The following is a 23,386-nucleotide window of genomic DNA, read 5'->3' on the forward strand; positions in this document are numbered from 1 at the left end:
GTAATTATTTTAAAAGGAAAAAACTTCTTTTGAGATGGTGGATTTTAGGAAAGAGGAAGAATGACTTCTGTCAGAGGTATTAATGTGGAGAGCAGAGTTGAATGAAAAAGGTCAGTTTAAATGTAGGAAACTGAGGTCAATAGTTTGCAGCTTACTGTCATTAGAAAAAAAAATTAATTTCATAGCTGTTAGGGAAAGGCAAAGCTAGTATATCTGACGTGACTAACAATATGCTAGGTTTTCCCTGAAACTAGATAATGGAGCAGAAATTATTTATACTAAATCATCAGTAAGGTAAATGGACAAACATAGCTACAACTTGATAAAATTCAATTAAAGCTGATGGTCTATTCAATAAATAATAAATGCATTGTGATTTTAAATAATGAAGTCAGTGATCCATTTTTCTTAAATTTCTCTTATAAGCATGGCTGTTTGCTCGTTAAATGTTCTCTCTCTCCCGTGTGAGAACCTTCTTCATTCTCACATCTGAACCACCTCTTGGGAGCTTTGCTGCCTGAAGCTTTGCTCTTTCACATCAGCCTTTCTCCCACGTGCCCTCAGCCTTGCCTAGTATGCTTAGTTCATCTCCAGATAATATTTCATGATTGCTGTTGCTACATAGACTTTTCCGTTTTGAACATTATAACTGGGCATATCTTTCATTTTTTTTTTTCACTTTTTTCAATGGCCAGAGGAATATTTTCTGATAAAAGAAAGAGGCTGTATGCAAAAAATGATCTTTAGAAGCAGAAATCTCCAGTTCTAACATCACCTCTTTTTCTACCCCTTCTTTGATGATTTACTGGGGTAAAATTGCATCGTCTCCTTGCTTATTCTTTACAGTTTTATCCCCAAGGTCATGGTGGAATTTCCACTTGTTTTTCTACTATTTGACATCCTCTATGGTAGAGGCATTACATTCCTTTGTGAGCCTCCTTCAGTTTTATTAGCTTTTTGCCATATAACTTTGATTCTTCAATAAGTAGCTCATCTGTGCCTTTTCTTTGTCAGAGTTGTTCTTCATTCCCTTGTACTTCTGAGTGCAGTAGTATCCTGGTTACTGAAATACTTAGATTTTTTGCCTTCTGTGTTAAGAGCCTTGCTCATTGGAGAAATGTAAGCATTAACAGTAGTGAATTCTTACTTTCTCATGTCTGTCACTCTTCTACTATTTTTTTTAATCTTAAATTGCACAATGGAGTCTCCTACTTTATTTTTTGTCATTGTATTCCTCAGTTTAGCCTTTAATTTTGCATATTTCTTCCTTCTTGTAATTTTCCTTGCATTTTTTCTCAAGGACCATCTGTGCTATTTCCTGATCCTGAAAGTGAGCATATGGAGAAAGAAAGAAAGAATATAATGAGAGAGAAAAGCACACAACACGTTTTATGATATTTAATTGGTGTGATCCTCTTCTCCTTGCAAAACCTTTAAATCCTTATCCTACCTAATTACATGTAAGAGGCAAAAAAAAACAAAAAAAATAAAACAAACAAAAAAAAACAAACAAACAAAAAAAAAACATTGCTTTATGTCATCCAAGTGGCATCTTTTTAGGGGGAAAAAGAAAAAAAAAGCTTGTTCTTGTAGCTCAGGCTGCCTCAAAAGGAAAGTGCTTCAGAAGGAGTGCTACCTTGTAAGGTGGATTACTAGGCCTGGCTCTTTTGACAGTTTTTAATATTACATTTCTCGCATATAGGTTTTAACACACAAGGTAGCCACTGAATCAAGATTAAACTTGCTGGAGACTTTTTATATGCAACAGCCTCTGTATTTTAGAGTGATAGTTCCTAATGCACTCCTAAAAATATCTATATGTATCATTCAAGTACCAGAGAGATTTCTGAGTCCTTCTTCTAAAGGTTAGAGTAAAATGTACTCTTCCGCCTTGGAGTTAGTGTTGATTCCTCTATAGTTTTGAAGGAATGTAGGCAAGTTGTTTGTTCAGAGAAGGGCAACAAAGCTGGAAGGGGTCTGGAACACAAGCCTTATGAGGAGCATCTGAGGGAGCTGGGATGTTCAGTCTGGGAAGGAGGAGGCTCAGGATTAGGGCTCTAAACAACTATCGGAAGGGAGGTTGTAGTGAGCTGGGGATCATCCTCTTCTCCCATCAAACTAGTGATAGGACTAGAGGGCATGGCCTCAGGTTGCTCCAGGGGAGATTCAGATTTGACATTAGGAAATAATTTTCTGAGAGTGGTCAGGCGCTGGAATGGGCTGCTGGAGGAGGTGGTGGAGTCGCTGACTCTGGAGGTGTTCAAGAAACGTTTAGGCATTGTACTGAGTGTCATGGTTTAGTGGGAGATAGTGGTGACAGGTGGATGGTTGGACTGGATGATCTTGGAGGTTTTTTCCAACCTTCGTGATTCTGTGATTCTGTGGTTATAAGTTGTCAATCTGGAAAGTAACATGCCCTGGGGATGGTTTCCAGCTCTTTTTCTCTAGAGCCGGAGGTCATTCAGATTAAATGGATCCAGTCCTTAAGATGTGCATACAATGACATGTATACTAGATATATTCTGGGGAAAATAACGTTCTAATTTCTTTTGTTCTAATGACCAACAGAATGTGCCAGATGAAGAAGATGATCAACTTGATTAGATGCAAAAATTTTCAAACACCCTGTGAATATCGTAGCACTCTCTTTCACTGAGTCAGTGATGTCAGACCTGCTCGAGTATTGACTCTGAATATGTAGCCCTGCAGGAAAAATGTAGTATAATATTGCTTTGCTGCAGCTTCTTCACCATTGTGAGCAAAGCACTAAGGTAAAAAATACTGTGCTGCTTCAGTGATTAAAAAAAAAAAAAAGGTTTTTTTTGGTCAGCACTGTAATACATAATACTTTTGAAGACAAAGACCCGTTTTAGACACTTTTTTCATGCTGACTTGAGAAACAGCACGCAGCAAAAAGTTGTGCTGATTCATTTTGTATGCATACATTTATTTTGCTTTGCTGTGAAAAAGAATATACTTTTGTAGATGGGGAAAATATTATGCATGCTGCTTAGCTGTATTAAAGCCACACTGGACAAATAAGTCTTTCTGGTGTTGTTCTGAGGTCTCTGGTGAAGGAGCTGTGCATGAAAGAGTTGCAAGTGGCATCCTGCAGGCTCCCTGATGCAAGTTCATTTTCAGAAGCTGTAGCCTTAGATGCACATGTTACTTTGTGCTTGTTGTGTAGTTGTTACGCATGCTCTGGTGTGCAGACAGAAATAAGGTTGGAGATGTCTTCCTGTAGTTGAGAGATAATTAATTTGCCTTCTTCACAGCAGGAAAGAGCTATGGATTCTCTTTCTTATGTTGATAAAAGTAATGAGAGCCATTCCTTTGAATTAGTTGTTTCCAGACTAATTGGTAGGTTCAGTATGATTTAAATACTTAGCCAGTTACAGGAATAATACTGAGTAAGTGAAGTGGGACATGCTTTTGCATAAATGGATAAGTAAGAAATTTTCCATACACCACGAGCTCTTGGTTGGTTTTAAAAGCATTTTTTATTATTATCTGAAGTTACTTATGTACTGTAGGTGTTATCCCAACGTTTTATAAGTTGTCTATTCTACTTTTTAATGTAATAGTGCTGACTTCACTGGCAAATCAATTGGCAAATAATGTTTCTCATGTAACAAACTAAATTACAGTTTGTCAGCTGGAGTGGAGTTAGATATCAGTACAAGATTCGGTAAATTTTCTTGAGCACTCACATGGTTCAGTGAAAACCTGAATTTAACCTGAAGTTAAACCTGAAGTTTTCTTTGGGGGTGAGAAAAAAACTTCTACTCAGAACCAGTTCTTTAATCTCTCCTGCTGAGCTACCTTCGGCACCAAAAATTCCTGCAAAAATTCCTGCACTGCATACCTCCTCACGGAAAAGTAATGTAGCTTTAATGGTATAAAAGAGCTCTGGAAAACCAATCCAAAAAGAAAACTGGAAGCAGGAAAATACCACAGTTCACTTCTAACTGCCTGTCTTGTTCTCTTTTCTTCATTTACCCTTTGTCCTCCAGGTGAGCTCAATTCAGAACCAAATGCAATCCAAGGGAGGCTATGGAGGCGGCTTGTCTGCAAATGTTCAGATGCAACTTGTAGATACAAAAGCAGGATAACCTTGGGGATATCTTTCTAGTAAGTATTGATCTCTACTTTTTTGGCATTATTAGATTAGTAGGGAGGAACATTCTTCCACGTGCCATAGTTATCTCCTTATAAATAGCCATGTGCCTTATGATGCATGACTTTAAAATGCACTCCTGATTTTTAAAAAGCAGTACTGTGTGATCGTGTTTGGCTTTTTTTAATATAATGAACAAGAGATTGTCCCGACTGCATCCTGATGTCTATAGATCTTTGCAAGTAAAGTTAGTGCAACACATCAAAGAAGAATTTGATTACAGTAACATTTTTACAATATCTATGGTTCATTAATTTAATTAACCATGTTATGTGTGGTGTTAAATCATTGAAAACTAACGTTATGGTAGAATGGTCACTCAGAAGGTTCAAAATTTAAGTTTAACATGTTTTCTGTGTTACAGGTTAATGTGAGTTTCTACATCTTCTTTCCTGTGTCCTCTCTTTTGCCTTGGTGACTGCTTTCTGTGTTCATGAAAAGAGAGAAGTAATGGCTTATTGTTCACCCTTTGTGATCACTCCAGTGAAACGTTGCTGCTCTGCTCTGATGATGCCATTTTTCAGATTGGTCCAACTGTGCCTTTCAATGGCATGCACACATTGGCCTCTACCAGTACCATGGACTTGGAGCTTTGTAGGGTTGTTTTTAGGTTATTGTTTGTTTTAAGGCAAATCAAAGCACCAGCCTTAGCTTCCCTCACCCCTCACAAATACTAATGCACAGCATTGTGTTGCTTTTTATTCTTTAAATCTTTTTCTCCACTCATGTAATTTAGAAATGATTGAGTTTCCAGTAATGTTTTTAATCACTCGTTGTTCATATCAGTTTTTGAAAGGTCTGGGACCTGCAAGCACAAATGATTATTTGTTACAAAATCAGCAGAGTAGATGACTGCATGCTTTGTGAGGTTGCTTTGTACGGTGGCCTGTTTGGTGCCAGAAAAAAAACTGTGTATTGCAGACTGATGATACTGTTGCTGGTGAAGAATTACGCTGTGACACAAGTCATGCCTGTTTCTGAAAAAGGACTTGTAACTTAGCTGCTTCAGAGTTATGTCTTTATTTTAGTTTTTATCCAACGGGTCTTGAAATAATAAAGAGAAAGCTTGCATTCATAAGGCATTTGTTGTAAATGTTCGGTAAACCAGTGTAGTACCGTATCTCGGTGTTGTGGAAGCGCTTTAAACTATTTAGAAAGCATCATGTTTGACTGCTTCTTTTTCTTTTTACAATTTTTCTTGATTTTAGGCTGTGTGGTCATTTCCAGTGGCAGCATGTCAGACTGCCTGCAATATTAGCTGAAACGTTTAGTAGACCTCTCTAAGTAGTTGGCTGTTTCTGTGTACTAAATATTTAGGGGCCATGGAAGTTGCTAAGAGCAACATACTAATCTGGCAGAACAGATGCCAGTGAAAACAACATACAGGGTGACTTTTTACTAAGTCAGTAAAAAGCCTTTTGCTCAGGTTCCAAAGCATGTTTCTTTCACACGTTGTGAAACTTGTATTTTAATATTGCACTGTTTTCTGTATCTTATCTCTGTAAATGGTCTCTTCTTGCTATAGTTTGGAAAAAGTCAGTGATGCTAGTACTGCTTGAGTTATTTTTTTATGTGAAAAAAATCATTCCAAGAAGGCGTAAGTGAGCCTAGTCAGCTCCATTTTTGTACATAAGCACACACGTGCTTATAAATATAGACTGCTGTCATAAGTGATTCTTTACTCTTTTTCCATGCTTTCCCTGATTTCACATTGCAACAACTGTTAGACTGAGTCAAAAATATATAAACCTACCTACTCTTCTCTCAGTTCACACACACCACACCAAATGCAGGATGGAGGTAGTTTGTTTCCCCTCAGTAGTATTCCTGTGGTAGATGTCAGTTATCTGGTTGAATAGCTCCAGTTAGTCTCTTTAGTCTTCACTGTTGAAGGTACTGATTCATGATGACAGAAGATCAAGACATTCAGTTCTCTGGGTACATAAACACATGTCAATGAAGCGATTTTTTTTAAGAATCAGCATTTCCAGTGCCACGTAAATCAATGAGTCTTAAATACACAATGATTAGAAAATGATTTGAACTTTGACATCGTTAACAGCAGCTTAAATTTGCTTGCCAAAATGATCTTGCACTTGTCAAAATGTTTCAGCTCACCAGAAAAAAAAAAATTGACATATTTTTATAACAGACATACTTTTTTTTTGTACATGACATTCATTCTTGAAAAAAGTCAGTTCAGTGTTGGCTTGTAGACATTAAGAGGGAAATATTGACATTGATTCAATAAATGTTTTCTTTCAGTTGGTGGCCTACCTTTTTCTTTCTTGTAAGTTACATTTACATTAGAAAACAACTGCAGATTACAAATTCGGTGAAAATTCTCAGGATAACTTCTTAATATGGGTAATAGGTGATTGGTAAGGCTGTTTGTGTTTTTGTTCATGTTTCTTGACTGTTTTGTTGTCAAGTGCATTAATCCATTATTTGATTAGTAGTTTTTGATTCAGTGATTTAGTGTGTATACCAAAGAACTTTGCAAGGATTGTGGAGAGGAGGTTCCACAGTAAGATATTGATTAAGGGAGTGGAGCATCTCCCTTATGAGGACAGGCTGAGGGAGTTGGACATCTGTAGTTTGGAGGAGACTGAGAGGTGACCTCATTAATGTTTATAAATAGATAAAGGGTGAGTGTCAGGAGGATGGAGGGAAGCTCTTCTCAGTGACATCCAATGATAGGAAAAGGGGCAATAGGTGCAAGCTGGAACACACTCAGTTCCACATAAATATGAGAAAAACTTCTTCACGGTGAGGGTGACAGAACACTGGAACAAGTTGCCCACCAAGGCTGTGGGGTCTCCTTCTCTGGAGACATTCAAAACCCACCTGGACGTGTTTCTGCGTGACCTGATCTAGGTGTTCCTGCTCCAGCAGGGAATTGGACTAGATGGTCTTTCAAGGTCCCTTCCAATCCCTGATGTTCTGTGATTGTGTGATATAAATGGGATACCTTCATTTTTCCTTTGACAGCAGAAGTGACGTGTATGTTTCTTTATCAATTGTTACGCAGATTACTTTACAGTGGAGATCATAGACTAGTTATACACCTGATTATAGTAATATCCAAATCCGCATTAAATATCCCTGTAAGGCACAGTATTATCTACTCTGTATTTGTTTCAGTTCATTTACATTTTATATGACAATCTCAAAGTTAAGCACCAATTTACTACTTATTCATACTAAGTTGTTTTGAAGACTGACACTGAGTCATCTTGTTACAAGTTTTTGAAATTGCCAGTTTGTAAGAAATGAGTTCTGACAATCACCTCCCTCTTCCTGCTGGCCACCCCTTTTTCAATGCAGCCCAGAACACAGTTGGTCTTCCAGGCTGCAAACGCACACTGCTGGCTGGTGTCCAGCTTCTCATCTACCAGGACCACCAAGTCCTCCTTTGCAGGGCTGCTCTCAAGGGGATCTTCCCTCAGTCTGTATGAATACCTGGGACTGTCCCGGCACAAGTGCAACACCCTGCACTTGGCCTTGTTGAACCTCATTAGGTTCACATGGGCCCACTTCTCCAGCCTGTCCAGGTCCCTCTGGATGGCTTCCCATCAACTCTTCAATCCAGAAATCTTACTTTATCTATGCAGTTATGTGTTCGTACATACAATACATGTTTAATTACAGCACAATTCCTGATTTCAGTATTTTCTCTGGGGGGGAGGTGGAGATGGGTGGTAGAATAGTAGACAGAGAGTCGATTAATCCATATTGAATTTCAAAGTCTTATTTTTGAAGTTATTTTTTTGCATGCATTAAGGGCACCTTAAGAAAGCACTGAAAGTGATATTTGAGTTTCCAACGGTTTCTATAGGTCTGTCAGCATCTGATTATTCTTATTTCCAGCCCTCCTAGAAAATTTCCATGCATGCTACTAAAAAAAAATTCATGAATCAACTATTTTCTGCAGGTTTTTTTATGCCTTTTTGAAGAAGAAAATAAGTGCTATGTCCCATTCTGAAACTATTGGGAATAATACTAAATACTAAAAAAAAATTCTTGAGTCACTACTGCAAATGTATAACTGGGTAGATTCCTTGGAAATAACAAAATACGCAATGAGGCAGAACATAGCAATACAACTTTATCAGTCTCAGTTGCATGCAATATGTATGCAGATACTAAAGTATTTTTTATTTAAACTTATTTCAAAAGTCTATGTAATGGAAAGGAAGTGTGTGCACACTTGCAGAATTCAGAAGAAAAAACACATGGGTTTACCCTGTACTTATGGCATGAAACACAAAGCCACTTGTGTCTACTTGTTCACCTCATCACTTAACATTACTAAATCAGCTATACAGATGTTTGAATAAATTATTTAAAGATATGAGCTACTCAGCCATTTGTCAAATATTTAATTGAATTCAGCATCTCTAATGATAATGTGCAAGCAGTAGACCTGACTGTACATTCACATACAGTGACTATGACATTGAATGTATTGAAAATAATCCGTGAACCTCACATCCCTGAACATCTTGGTGGGAACTGGGGGAGCAAACCCGTAAGGGCGGCACAAGTCTGAGGCTGCCTCATGTGACTGTATGTGTACAAGATCATGGGGCCGCATGACATGCATTCGTGCATCCCAGGGTCCTAAGGGAGCTAGCTGATGTGGTTGCCTAGACTCTCTCCATTATATTTGAAAAGTTGTGGCTGTCAGGCAAAGTACCTAGTGACTGGAAAAAGGGAAACATCACTCCCATTTATAAGACATGAAGGAAGGAAGATCTGGAGAACTACAGGCCACTGAGTCTCACCTCTGTGCTTGAGAAGATCACGAACCACATCCTTCTGGAACTCATGTTAAGGCACATAGGGGACAAGCAGGTGATCCAAGACAGCCAGCATGGCTTCACCAAGGGCAGGTCATGACCAACCAATCCAGTGGCCTTCTTCGATGGAGTGACGGCACTGGTGGACAAAGGGAAAGCAAATGATGTCATTTACCTTGTGCAAGGCCTTTGACCTGGACCCCTCTCACTATTTGGTGGATAAGGAATTGGTTGGAAGGCCATAGACAGAAGGTTGTGGTCAATGGCTCTATGTCCAGGTGGAGGCCAGCAACAAATGATGTCCTTCAGGGGTCCTTCCTGGGACCAGTACTCTTCAACATTTTTATCAGTGACACAGATGGTGGGATCAGGTGTACCCTCAGCAAGTTCACTGATGACAGCTGAGCGGTACAGCTGACTGTCACGGAGTTGACCAGATCAATCTATGTCCGTGACAGGGGCGACAGGCCTCTGCCCTCCCCCCCCACCCCAGTCCCACAAAAAATGGGAAGGAAGGAAGGGAGGAAAAGAACAGCGGCAACAATCTATGGAGGAAAACTTATTTTACTATAATATTGGAATACAAGATAACACAATATATACAATTTAATTGAAATTGAGATTAATAAATCAGACAAGATAAGAGAGAGAGAGTTCCCGGGACCGAGTCAAACCTGAAAAGGTTGGAACGGCTAGGAAAGCACCTCCAGCACCCACTGCAAGGCAGCAAGAGAGCGCCCCCCCCACCCGGAAGGGCCAGATCCTGTGACTGCTGTAATGTACAGGGATAGGTACTTGGAATTGGGGCAGTGACACTTTAATGCCCCGTACACTACATGATGTTTTGATGTGGAATACTGAAATCCAAAAACAAAAACAAAAACAAACAAAAAAACAAAACAAAACAAAACAAGAAAAACATAGAACCATGACATTCCACCCCTTATTCTACATCATTACATCATGCTTAAAATATATATATACACATATACAAACAAACAAAAAATGATTAAAATGCACACATGGCTATATACATATACATAAAATTAGTAACTGCACTCCCCCGGCATCAAGTTTCCCTGTGGTACACATTGGACATCCCCATTCTTCTGCATTACCCACCAAGTGGATCCTGGTCCCTGGGCAAAAACTGTACCACGAAGAGGTTTGCCCTTTCCAGAAGCTGGAAGAACCCAAACTGCCTTTCCTAACATGTTCTTTACATGTACAACAGGGACTTTATCTCCCTCTATGGTATGTAGGGAACTGGATTGGTTAGGACCATCACGATTGATAGATCCTCTGGTATTGACCAACCAGGTGGCTTCTGCCAAATGCTTCTCCCAGTGCTTAAACGTTCCGCCACCCAGTGCTTTTAGCATCGTCTTTAACAGTCCATTGTATCGTTCAATTTTACCAGAGGCTGGTGCATGATAGGGAATATGGTAAATCCACTGAATGCCATGATCTTTGGCCCAAGTATTTACAAGAGAATTTTTGAAATGAGTCCCATTATCTGACTCAATTCTTTCCGGGGTGCCATGTCGCCACAGGACTTGTTTCTCGAGACCCAATATGGTGTTTTGGGCGGTAGCATGGGGTACTGCATATGTTTCAAGCCACCCAGTGGTTGCCTCCACCATAGTAAGCACATAATGCTTACCATTGCGAGATCGTGGCAAGGTGATATAATCAACCTGCCAGGCCTCCCCATATTTGTACTTTTGCCATCGCCCTTCCTCCCACAGAGGTTTCATCCTCTTGGCTTGTTTGATGATGGCACATGTTTCACAGTTATGAATAACCTGTGCAATGGCATCCATAGTTAAGTCCACCCCTCGGTCTCTAGCCCATTTGTATGTTGCATCTCTCCCTTGATGACCTGAGGTCTCATGGGCCCACCGAGCTAGAAATAATTCACCCTTGTTCTGCCAGTCCAGGTCTATTTGAGCCACCTCAATTCTGGCAGCTCGGTCTACCTGATGGTTATTTTGCTGTTCTTCAGTAGCCCGACTCTTGGGCACATGAGCATCTACATGGCGCACCTTTACAACCATATTCTTTGTTCGGGCAGCAATGTCTTTCCACAGTTCAGCAGCCCAAATAGGTTTACCCCTTCTTTGCCAGTTATTTTGCTCCCACTGCTGTAACCACCCCCATAAGGCATTCGCTACCATCCACGAGTCAGTGTAAAGATAAAGCATTGGCCACCTCTCCCGTTCAGCAACATCTAAGGCCAGTTGTACAGCCTTTACCTCTGCAAATTGACTTGATTCTCCTTTCCCTTCAGTGGCCTCTGCAACTTGTCGTGTGGGGCTCCACACAGCAGATTTCCATCTGCGATGCTTTCCCACAATACGACACGATCCATCTGTAAACAGGGCATATTTCTTTTCATTCTCTGGTAGTTCATTGTATGGTGGGGCCTCTTTAGCACGTGATACTTCTTCTCCTGGTGGTGTTCCAAACTTTTTACCTTCAGGCCAGTTCATGATGACCTCTAGGATTCCTGGACGGCTGAGGTTCCCCATCCGTGCTCGTTGTGTAATCGGTGCAATCCACTTACTCCAAGTGGCATCAGTAGCATGATGGGTGGAGGGAACCTTTCCTTTAAACATCCAGTTCAGCACTGGCAGTCGAGGTGCCAGAAGGAGCTGTGTTTCAGTACCGACTACTTCAGAAGCAGCCCGAACCCCTTCATAAGCGGCTAAGATCTCCTTCTCAGTTGGAGTGTAGCGCTCTTCAGACCCTCTGTATGCCCGACTCCAGAATCCCAGGGGTCGGCCTTGAGTCTCTCCTGAGGCTCTTTGCCACAAACTCCAAGTGGGACCGTTCTCTCCAGCAGCAGTGTAGAGGATGTTCTTTATACCCTGTCCCGTCCGTACTGGTCCTAGGGCCACGGCACGGGCTATCTCCTGTTTAATCTGTTCAAAAGCCTGCTGCTGCTCAGGGCCCCATGTAAACTCATTTCTCATTCGCGTCACATAATGAAGGGGGCTTACAATGAGGCTGTAGTTTGGAAAGTGCATTCTCCAAAAGCCCACTGCACCCAGAAAAGATTGTGTCTCTCTTTTGCTAGTGGGTGGAGACATAGCAGTGATTTTGTCGATCACGTCTGTTGGGATGTGACGACGGCCATCTTGCCACTTTATACCTAGGAACTGAATCTCCTGGGCAGGTCCTTTCACTTTGCTTCGCTTAATAGCAAAACCAGCACTCAGAAGAATTTGGATCGTTCTCTCTCCTTTCGTGAAGACTTCTTCTGCTGTATCGCCCCACACAATGATATCATCAATGTACTGCAGGTGCTCAGGAGCACTGCCCTGTTCCAATACAGTTTGGATCAACCCATGGCAAATGGTCGGGCTGTGTTTCCACCCCTGGGGCAAACGGTTCCAGGTATACTGAATGCCCCTCCATGTGAAAGCAAACTGTGGCTTACATTCTTTGGCCAAAGGAATGGAAAAGAAGGCATTAGCAATGTCAATGGTGGCATACCATTTGGCCGCTTTTGACTCCAGTTCATACTGGAGTTCTAACATGTCCGGCACATCAGCGACAACAATCTATGGAGGAAAACTTATTTTACTATAATATTGGAATACAAGATAGCACAATAGATACAATTTAATTGAAATTGAGATTAATAAATCAGACAAGATAAGAGAGAGAGAGTTCCCGGGACCGAGTCAAACCTGAAAAGGTTGGAACGGCTAGGAAAGCACCTCCAGCACCCACTGCAAGGCAGCAAGAGAGCGCCCCCCCCACCCGGAAGGGCCAGATCCTGTGACTGCTGTAATGTACAGGGATAGGTACTTGGAATTGGGGCAGTGACATTTTAATGCCCCGTACACTACATGATGTTTTGATGTGGAATACTGAAATCCAAAAACAAAAACAAAAACAAACAAAAAAACAAAACAAACAAAAAAAACCAAAAACATAGAACCATGACACTGACACAGAAAAAGGAATGCAGAATATCTAGATGGACTTGAAAAGCTTGGAAAGTGGGCTGATGTGAACCTAATGAGGTTCAACAAAACAAAGTGCAAGGTTTGGCACTTTTGATAGGGGGTAATCCCAGACATAGAATGATAGAAGAACTCCTTTAGAGTAACCCTGCTGAGAAGAACTTAGGGGTCCTGGTAGATGAAAATCTTAACATGCACCAGCAGTGCATGTTTGCGCCCCAGAAGGCCAACTGCATCCTGGACTGCACTAGGGTAAGGGAGGTGATTGTCCCCCTTTACTCTGACCTCATGATGCCTCATCTGGAGTACTCATCTAGGGATGGGGCCCCGACACAGGAAAGATGGGGGGATTTTGGAGAGGGTGCAGAGGAGAGCCACTAAGATGGTCAAAGGGCTGGAGCACCTCTCCTATGAATAAGGGCTGAAGGAGCCGGGCTTGTTCAGTCTGGAGAAAGCTACGAGAAGGCTTCTTTACAGCCTTCCAGCATTCAAAGGGACATTATGAACAGGAGAAAATCAACTTTTTACAAGGGATAATAGTGATAGGACAGGGGAGAATGATTATAAACTAGAGAAGATTTAGATTAAATGGCAGGGAGACATTTTTCACTGAGATGAGATGCTGGAACGGGTTGCCCAGACCGTTTGTGGATGTCCTGTCCATGTAGGTGTTCTAGGCCAGGATGGATGCGGCCCTGGGCAGTCTGCTCTAGTGCTTTATCTAGAGGTTGGTAACCCTGCCTCTGGCATAGCGGTTGGAACTTGATGATTCTTGAGGTCCCTTCCAACTCAAGGCCTTCTATGATTCGACAAAAATGATGTCCTAGCTGCACCAGTGCAATACAAGCTGTTCAAATGTGTACCAGGAAGACTGAGGAGGATTGGTTCCATCTACTTACTCTCCCAGTGAGTGCACAGGGACTGCTCAGCTGACTGCACTGAGAGCTAACCGAAAGGGGTTGTTGTTGTTGTTGCTTTTGTGGGGGTTTTTTGTTTTGTTTTGTTTTTTTTTTTTTAATATCTTAGTCTTATCCTAGGTTGTTTTTTTAATGCTTATGGAGAATAAAGCTGGGAGTGAGTGGCATGAGATCAGATGTCTTTTGCTGTGGAGCATTGATAGCTAACCCCACTATGGAAAAGCACCAAACTTTCTGAAGGAAGAAAAACTTCACTGAGCCAAATGAAAAAGCTTGTGAATATTTCTACAGAAAAGTTAATCCCACTTTTTGGAACCTATGTCTCTGTGTATTATGCAGCAATTGAAGGCACAGACTCAGATGTGTGAACAATCCAAATCCTTTATTGCAGGTTCTAACATTCCCTATATACATCTCTAAGCTCCCTCCTGTAACTTTCCATTTCCTTACATGTCAACAGAACACTTAAGAAGTCTCTACTGCTAGACACTAACTGCCCGCCCAAGTGCTCACGTTGCCTCTACTCACAGCATTCTTCTCCAGTCAGCCAAATTTATGCTTCTCAGAAAGTAGATTTTCATGATTCTGTCCAACATGTCCATGCCCCCATCTTCTCTTCCCCACTGACATTTGTAGTCATGACGTTCTCATCACAAGAGGTTTAAAAAGTTGTGATAAGTATTTGGATATCTGGAAAGTAGGCGTTGGACACGCTGCATGGGCATCTGCACTGGATTGCTCGTTGTCTCAGTGTAAGCCAGTTTCACAGCACACTGGGCTGCTACAAACTATTTTCCAATTCAGAACCCTACTTCAAATGTTTTGACATAAATGCACCTGTTTCTGAGAATAGACTTCTCTAATGAGGCTGAGATGATACGGAACCTGAGGACTGCAAAAAGTTTTAGAGATTTTACAGAACTAAGAATATGTTTGCATGGTCCAGGATTTCATTCTCTTTTTGTGCTGCATGACTTTTTGGCCAAATTAGTTGTATACATTATATGCATTTCTGTTCTTTCAGTGTGTATTACTTAAGGTTTTAGCTTTATGAAAACTGTTTCCTAAGACTTTATCTGCATGTTTCCCTCTTGAGGTTGGTCTTAATCCTGCCAGTTCTAATGGCACCGTAGCCAGATTCACAAGTTATCAGGAATACACAGAAGGAGCTAATGAATTGAAGTAATGCTTGAAATAAGAACACGGGAAAACAGGAAAACTACTCCTGAATGTCTCACAGATTGCTCTTAAAGTAGCATTTGCAGTTTCCTATTATTTGGTCAAGAGTTAAAATTCTCTAAAGGACAGGAGCAGAGCAACCTCATGCTTTTGCAGCATTACACATGTTCTCAAGTGAGGTGCACTTACTGAAAGGTTACTTCAGAGCTTTCTAGTGAGGAGCACAAGAACACTTTAAAAAGGAGAAACCAATTTATTATTAATTACTACGTAAATTAGCTAATATCTTTTTCATGTAATAGTTGCCTTGTCACTTTCTAGTGTTTTGTATCCAGGAAGATAAGGCTGCCTTAGGGTCAGCAGGGTAACAAGAAAGTTCTCCATTGTTTCAAGCAATTACCACAAAATAAGAAAAAAAAGATCTGAGAAAAGTAAAAAGAATCATCTCCCTCATGTTAAAAAGCTTCATTAGTTTGAACAAAATAATCTACTTTTGCAGAGACTTCAGTAAGTAAGCCAGGGCAGGGCACAACTTGTCTCATCAGTAGTCATCTTCCTTTGCAAGTTGCTTTTGTGTTGCTAATTTATGTCAGTAAGAGCACTTAGGATACCTGTGAGAAAAGAGAGAACCTTTCACTTCTACACTCCTGCTTCACATGCAACCTTCAGTCACTTCTAGCACGAATGTTGACTTAAAAAAAAACATTGGAATGAAATCTGCATTCTGACAGCCACTGTTAGTAACGTGGTGGAAGATATGCCAAACCATAAGAAGAAAGAGCAAGGACCTTGCCCAGTCAGGGGAAATAATAGTTCTTGTGGCTCCTGTGAGCAGCACCTGCAGAGGAAGAAAAGACCAGAAGGGAGCCTGTATATTTCTGCTGCTACCAACAGCTCAGATCATGAGATGTACCTTGTGTATATGCTGCAGGCCTTGTGGCTGGGCTGGTGTCACACCAATGGGTGGCTCAGCTCCACTGCACTGACCTTCATTGCTCTTCCTCAACAGAAGGAGAAAATACAGTGAAAAGGGCTCATGAGCTGGGATAAGGACACGGAGATAGCTCACCAGCTGCAGCTGTGGGCAAAACAGACTCAGCATAGGGAGTTTAGTGTGATGTGTTGAGTGTTTCTGATAACATACCAGAGCAGTGAGAACAAAAAGCAAACTTAAAACACTTTCCCCTTATCTGCCCTCTTCTATCTCCTCCGCCTGAGTAGCACTGGGGAACGTGGAACACGGGCTGCTGCCAGTCCATAACATTTCATCTCTGTCACTCCACCATGGTCACACTGTCCCTGCTCCACATGGGTTCCTCCCACAGGATGCCATCCTTACCGACTGATCCTTCATGAATTTCCCACAGGCTGCAGCTCCAGCAGTGCTCCAACACAGCTCTGTCCTGTGGAGCCCACCTTTCAGGTGCTGCTCTGTGCCTCAAGCTCCTACTGCTTTCCTGGACTGACCTTGGTGCCTGCAAGGCCACTTCTCTCCCATTTCTCACCCCTCTCTCCCAGACGCTGCTGTATGGCTGTTTTCCCTCTTAGATCTGCTGTCCCAGAGCACACTCAGTGATGCCCATGGCTCAGCTCTGGCATCAGTACATCCCTTTGGAGCAGCTGGAGCTCTACACTGATATGGAGCCCTGCTGGGCTCTGCTCACAGAGGACCCCTGCAATCCTCCACGACCAGAACCTTGCCATGTGAACCCAATACAACTGCAGAGCTGCTGAGCTCTCCCAAATTAACAAAAATAAAATAAAAAACATTGGTTTTTTTTTTTTACGAACACCAAACCCACAGTATTTTGTACACACACTGGCCTGTCCCACCAGCTCTTGGCAAGAGATGGAGATCTCTGATATGCAACTTGCACAGTTTCAGCAAATATCTCTTCTGTCAGTCTGTGAATGTGCTTACACATGTCTGTCAGAGAGGTTGTTCACAGCATCATGCCACCCCTTCAGACAGGTTATGGGGAGCAGTGGCGAAACCCCAGCCTCACTGGAGGTGAAAGTGTACAAGGAAGTGTGTGCTTCAGTGCCAGGACCCTGCAGCGTGGCTGCCTGGCTGCTCCATGGTCAAGCACACGTCTCAGAAGAAAAGCCTGAAAATGCAAGCATGCTTTTGCAGCAGTTCTTGAGACCAATTAATGTTCAGCAGCTTCTGCGCTTGCAGGCTCCACCAGCTTTCTTCATTCAGCTAAGCCTTTCTAGACAAAGAAAAATGAGAAATGCCTCTGGTGTGGACAAACAGCTGATCCAAGATGGAAGGGATACTTTGTTGTAGATGTCAACTCCTCCTGGTCTGACAGACCCATAGCTGTCAGCATCATGACTCAAGGAAGATGATAGGCAAAGTGACATGTGTGAGTTTCTGGTAGCTGAAAGAAAACCAGACAGGCTTTGAACGCTGTGGCAGCCTCCTGAAGGAAAGGGGTGAGGGTGGGGATTTGGTGCATATGTGGCTAAACTGAATGACACAACAGTACCTGCTGATGAACTGAAGGATGCAGTTGCAGGAATCATAGAATCTTAGAATCACCAAGGTTGGAAAAGACCTACAAGATCATCCAGTTCAACCGTCCACCTATCACCAACAGTTCTCACTGAACCATGTCCCTCAACACAACATCTGGCCCATGCAGGAGCCCCAGCAGGTTGCCCTCATCTTGCTACATAGGCCAGGAGTTCATTTCACTTCAGGCATACTTTCAGGTCCTGTGCCATTCCTGCTGTGCAGACCCCTGTGACTGGCAGTAGTTCCCTGCAGCTAATCCCTACCTTGCACCAGACATTTTTGGGAGATGTGTGAGCAGACAATATCCTCTTTCATACCCGGTGGGCTAGTGAAGGCTAAGCCATATTGTTTTCAAGATACAGCACAGAACAAGTTCCAAGCTGTTGGCTGTCCTGATTCATGCTGACTGAGATCTGGCTTCCCTCCAATGCCTGCTACCAACCTCATTACAGACTGGATGCCAAGAGTAGGAGGTCTCCAGCAAGCAGCATGTTGGGGTAGGGCCCTGAGGAAGCCCTGGAGGTGGGGAGCTTCCCCAGTTTCTGCACTGGGCCCTTCACATGAGTAAGCAAGAATATTGCTGGCATGTGGGGGGAGGCTTCTTGTTCCAAGTAAAAGAAAAATAGAAACAAATAAATCTAGGCAAAAATGACAACACTGTGCTTTTCCTTCTCCCATGATTTTGCTTTCTTGCCACTGCAGAGCACTGCAACTTCAGGGGGGTTATCTTAGAAGCCAAATTTAAGGCAACTTCATTTCTCACCAAGTATTTGGCTGTCAGTCTTTTGATAATCGAAAGCCATTAAAAAAAAAAAAATCACACATGAAGAACAAAAAGTGCATAACGCTCCTTATCCACTTGGATACCCTTAATGGTCACTGACATGTGCTGTCCAAGAATACTGCTCACAGATGAAGCAGCACGTACATACCTGTGCCCAGTTCTCAGCCTGTGCTCCTGGTGCTACTTCTGAAAAAGTTCATCAGCTCTGAACTGCTGTGAGAGAAGCTAGATAAGACAGCGTTAATTTATGACAGGGGTGAGGCCTCTACTCCCTGAAGAAAAGAGAAAATAAAGATAGTATATAATAAATGAAACTCACTCCCATGCTCCTCCTGCGCCCATAAAATCAGTCCATGTCCTTGCATAAAACGTGACCAAGGAGCTGCATGTACAGATTCATGCCATAGTTATCAGTAGTAATATCCTCCAGGGTTTGGCAGATGTTCCGTAATTCTAGCTTGTATCATGCAGCTTTTTCATGGTGGTAATTAAGTACGTGGTAAAAGATACTCTGCAGAAGTATTTTAACTGCTAGTGTCCTGCTCTCAGATGTTAGAACTATTTCCAGAGATTTTTGTCTCATTTGAGTCAGCTTCTCTGTAGTCACCTCTGCTGGGCTCAGACAGCTCAGGACCTGGTGCATATCGAGGCTAGAAATTTATGGGTGAAAACTACCCCTCCTAAACGTGTTTTTCTTTAGTGCTTGAGAAGTGGTTAGACATCTGGGGAAAGAACAGGGGAAAATGAGGTTTTGGTGTTTACAGCCTGGAGTGCAAGACAGAGCATGTACACTGACCAGGCAATAGAACTGTGGGTACCGCTTTGCTCCTGAATTCTGAGCATTTGTGCAGAATACTTTTTTTTTCCTCAAACATTCTTCCACAGACAGCAGTGGGGGAAAGATGCCAACTGCAAAACAAACTACTGAACATACAATCAATTCTTTTATTTTCTTTTTGTGGTCTGGGCTCTTTCAGTAGGAGTTTTAATAGAGATGATGCAGCGGTGCTGCAGCAGAACACCTCATAAGATCAAGTATACGAGGCACAATGCAGTCAGCCCTCACATGGTTGCATCAAACAGCCCAATCACAGGTAAGGAGAAACTGGGGCTGAAAGCAGCTTGCAGCTTGGATTTGCCAGTGGGAACAGAACCAGAACAGCTAACCTAAACTCTCCAATGGGATATTCTACCATATAGCATCATGTGAAAAAACTATCAAATTGAGGGGAGTTGGCCAGGGCACTGCCTCTGCTTGGGTCTGGCTGGGCTGTGGGTGGATGGTCAGCAATTGCTTTGTGCATCACTTGTTTTGTAAATATATATACATACATATAAATCATTACTATTATTGCTTTCCTTTTCCCTTTCTTCTCAACCTATGTTATCTTCTTCTTCTTTTTCTTCCTTATTTTCCCCCCATCCCACTGGTATGTGGGACAGTGAACAAAAAACTGCGTTGTGTTCAGCTGCCTGCTGGGTTAAGCCACAACATGCCTGTATTTGGTGTTCTTCTATTTGGGACACCTTCTGGGGCTGAGGTATTCACACATTAGAATAAGTTGTATATGATATGTATACACAAGTGAGCAATTACTGCCAATAGGAACTAGAATGTTATAGTTTGAACAATGTACTGGAGCACCCATTCATTTTTTTTCCATGACTCACAGCAATAAATGCAGAAAAGAACACATGCGTGTGATCCTTGTAAAATAAAAATAAAAGAGAGGAGATTTAGGTTAGATGTTAGAAGGAAATTCTTTACACAGAGAGTTGTGAGACATTGGTGCAGCTGCCCAGAGAAGCTGTGGATGCCCTCATCCCTGGAAGTGGCCAGGGCCAGGTTGGATGAGGCCCTGGGTAGCCTGAGCTGGTGGGTGGCAGACCTGCCCATGGCAAGGGGCTGGAACTGGATGATCTTAAGGTCCTTTCCAACACAAGCCATGTCGTGATTCTACGATCTTCGTACAGTCTGAGACTGATAGCTGCCACTATTACTGTATACCAGATAATCCCAATTATATACACTTCTGGAAGAGCTGTAACTTCTGTGAATTTCTTGGACAGAGTAGCAAGAATTCACTGACGTGTACAACCTTAGCAGTATCAAACGAGGAGTCAGAGGACCAGAAAAATACCTCATGAGAGCACTGTAGTCTTGGGTTTGTTCTTTTTTTCCTTTCTTTGATTGTTCTTTACTTACACTTTCAATTACTCATGCTGACAAGTATCTGCAACAGTCTTGTAGCGTTAAGAAAATCACTGCACTGTGGAAGCATGACAATACAATACAATACAATACAATTACAATAGCACTGGCTCCAAAATGAGAGGAAATTGATAAGAGACAGTTTGAAATGAAACTTGGAATCTGCTTCTTGTTGACAGTTCCAGAGATTGAAGGAAGAAGGACAAATCTGAGAGAGGAACAGAGGGTATGTCTGTCCAATTGTACACAACTCTGAGCCACGTCAGATTATTCTAACATTTATGAGAGTTTTTTACTTTTCCTTTCCTTTTAAAAGCTGGGACAAAATACAAGAGCTTAGTATCAAAACCTAATAATGGGTTTGGTATGCTTCTGAAGGCTTAGCTCCTATGTGTCTTCCCCAGCTGCTTAAACCAACTGAACTTTCAAGCCAGGATAGTAGGCTGCCGTTCTGACTTGTCAGTGTGCACAAACAATGGATTACCTGAGGGATAGTCAGTGCACAGAACAGAGAAATATTCCAGCAGTAATCTTCAAACTGCATCTATAATGTCATTTTTGTGAAGTAAATGTGCTTTAAAATGCCTCTCAGTTGAGGAAAAGGGCTTTAGGGTGTCTGCAGAATCGCTCATGTAGCCCCTTGGACTATTTTTTGTATTATCTAAGGTGTATCATCTAAGGTGCTCCAGCTGAGATTGAGGACCCCATCCAGTAGATAGGCTCTACACAGGCAGAGACAGTCACTACATGCTGTCCAGGGAAATCTGAATCAACAGCACAAGAGAACAAAAATATGCCACTTTTTTTTCTCATTAAAAAAAAAAGTCTTTAATGGATTCAGATGGTGGTAGAATCTCCTTTCAAGGAACAGGCCAAACTGAGCTATTTCTGAAGAAATAGTTTGTAATTTCCTAAGTTCCAAAAATCTGCCATTTTTACAGCTTCATCCTCTTATTCCAGTCTGTGACAGAATATAACTGGCCTACAATGAACAACTACTGCATAAATAAATTTATCATAGATTTTTCCCAAGAAGAGAGATATGCCAGTCTAAGCTTTAAACTGGCATTGATTCTGGTATTTTGTTTCCAATAACCAACTTACAGTTATGAAATAAATGTAAGCTAGAGGACTTAGTACATTGTGGGTGGCATCTGATGTAATTAAAAAGCCAGCTTAACTAAGAACCACAATGATTTCTCTGTCATTCCTTCTGGAAATAACTCTTATGGAACTTCTCCAAAGAAAAAAATATTTATCAGAGGATAGCTACTGAAAAAAATATAGATTAGATGAGAAATTCTATTACAGGGTTCTTTCTTGAATTAAAATAGCCTGCCTTTCTCAGAAGTGTATCATCTGCTTGTGTCTGGTAGAACTTGATTATAAAAATTGTTTCATGCATTTTCTCTATGCATTATTTCTTCATGATTATTTTTCTTATTTTGTTGCACAGTGGCACTGGACTGTCTTCATGGTAAATAAACCAAATCTGTTTAACCTTTATTCTGTGACCCTTTACAATACAAAGATTTCCAGTGTGTCACTTTCCTGTTGGTCAGAAGCACTGAAGCCATTTGGCCATTCTGACATCTCTCTGTTAGAAGGAAAACTGTCTGGGTTTTGCCCAACTCAGATATATTCATCCATGTAGAAATGGTGACAGTGAGGAATTTCTGGTAAAGAGACCTGATAAGGATGTGCAACACATGTAATGAGTCATGCCCTGAGGCTGAAGAAGGGCTAGCAAATTTTCATATGTAGACCTTACTCAAATAATGGAGTATATAATCAGAAAGGCAGAAAAATATTCACTTAATAAAGGTTTTGCTTATTCGTCATGCACGCCAGACTAACTAAGCTGTGGCACGCAGTTCGTTCAACCAGTCCCTTGGATGCAGGTAGGCAGTTCCCATGCACACAAAAAAATGCTTTATGAATGTACATGAAGCACAGTGCTGAAACACAAGCTTCTCTGTGTTCTCAGCTTTGCTCTTGGCTGCATATAAATGTGTATGGATATGATACATTTCAAGTTTGTCCTCTTTTCCAAGTCTTATTATGTATAATTCAGAAACTAGCACAAAATATGCGTTTTAACAAAATCTAGAAAGCTGCTTGAGATACAGGTATGTTACTACATTTGCTGCATTATTAGCAATAAATGACCATCTTGCATTTAATGAAAACAGTGTTCCTCAGGTGTCAGCTATTCACGAATCTGGCTTCTATGTCGTAACAGAATAATAAAAAGCATTAGCAGTCAGAGAACCAAAGCCACATGGTTTGTTTGTTTGTTTGTTGTTGTTGTTTTGTATCCTGATGGATGAAAGTATCAAATTTCTGGATTAAAATCATGCACAACAGATGAAGTAACAGATGTGTAACAGTAATACATTCCCTCCCCCTCACACCCCAGAATGTCTTTTCTTACTGCGAATTACCAACAACACTGTTAAAAATTGAGCAGTTATTTTTCAACACGAAAGACAATAATGGAGATATTAAAAATATTTTCCCCCACAGCTACTCCAAGGAGTGGATGGAGCACCTCCCTATGAGGACAGACTGAGAGAGCTGGGGCTGTTCAGCCTGGAGAGGAGAAGGTGCTGGGGAGGCCTGAGAGCAGACTTTCAATATCTTAATGGGGCCTATAATGAAGAAAGGGACAGGCTTTTCATCTGGGTTTGTAGTAATAGGACAGGAGGAAATGGTTTCAAACTAAAAGGGGGGAGATTTGGATTGGATTTAAGAAAGAAGTATTTTACACTAAGGGTGGTGAGGACAGGAACAGGTTACCCAGAGATGTGGTGAATGCTC

At 41.6% G+C, this 23,386-nt stretch overlaps 1 protein-coding gene across 5 annotated transcripts in view; it reads left to right on the forward strand.

Annotated features, from left to right (window-relative positions):
- Positions 1–6,441, forward strand: part of CDC42SE2 (CDC42 small effector 2) — a 108,668-nt gene extending 102,227 nt beyond the window's left edge. For all 5 annotated transcript variants that reach the window (XM_048931266.1, XM_048931268.1, XM_048931267.1 and 2 more), the window contains 2 exons: positions 4,014–4,131; positions 4,542–6,441. In XM_048931266.1, coding sequence (XP_048787223.1) covers positions 4,014–4,112 — 99 coding nt within the window. In that variant the 3' untranslated portion in view covers positions 4,113–4,131; positions 4,542–6,441. The remainder of the gene's footprint in view (positions 1–4,013; positions 4,132–4,541) is intronic.
- The last annotated feature ends 16,945 nt before the right edge of the window (positions 6,442–23,386 follow it).

Source organism: Lagopus muta, chromosome Z (assembly GCF_023343835.1).
Source record: "Lagopus muta isolate bLagMut1 chromosome Z, bLagMut1 primary, whole genome shotgun sequence".
NCBI lineage: Eukaryota > Metazoa > Chordata > Aves > Galliformes > Phasianidae > Lagopus > Lagopus muta.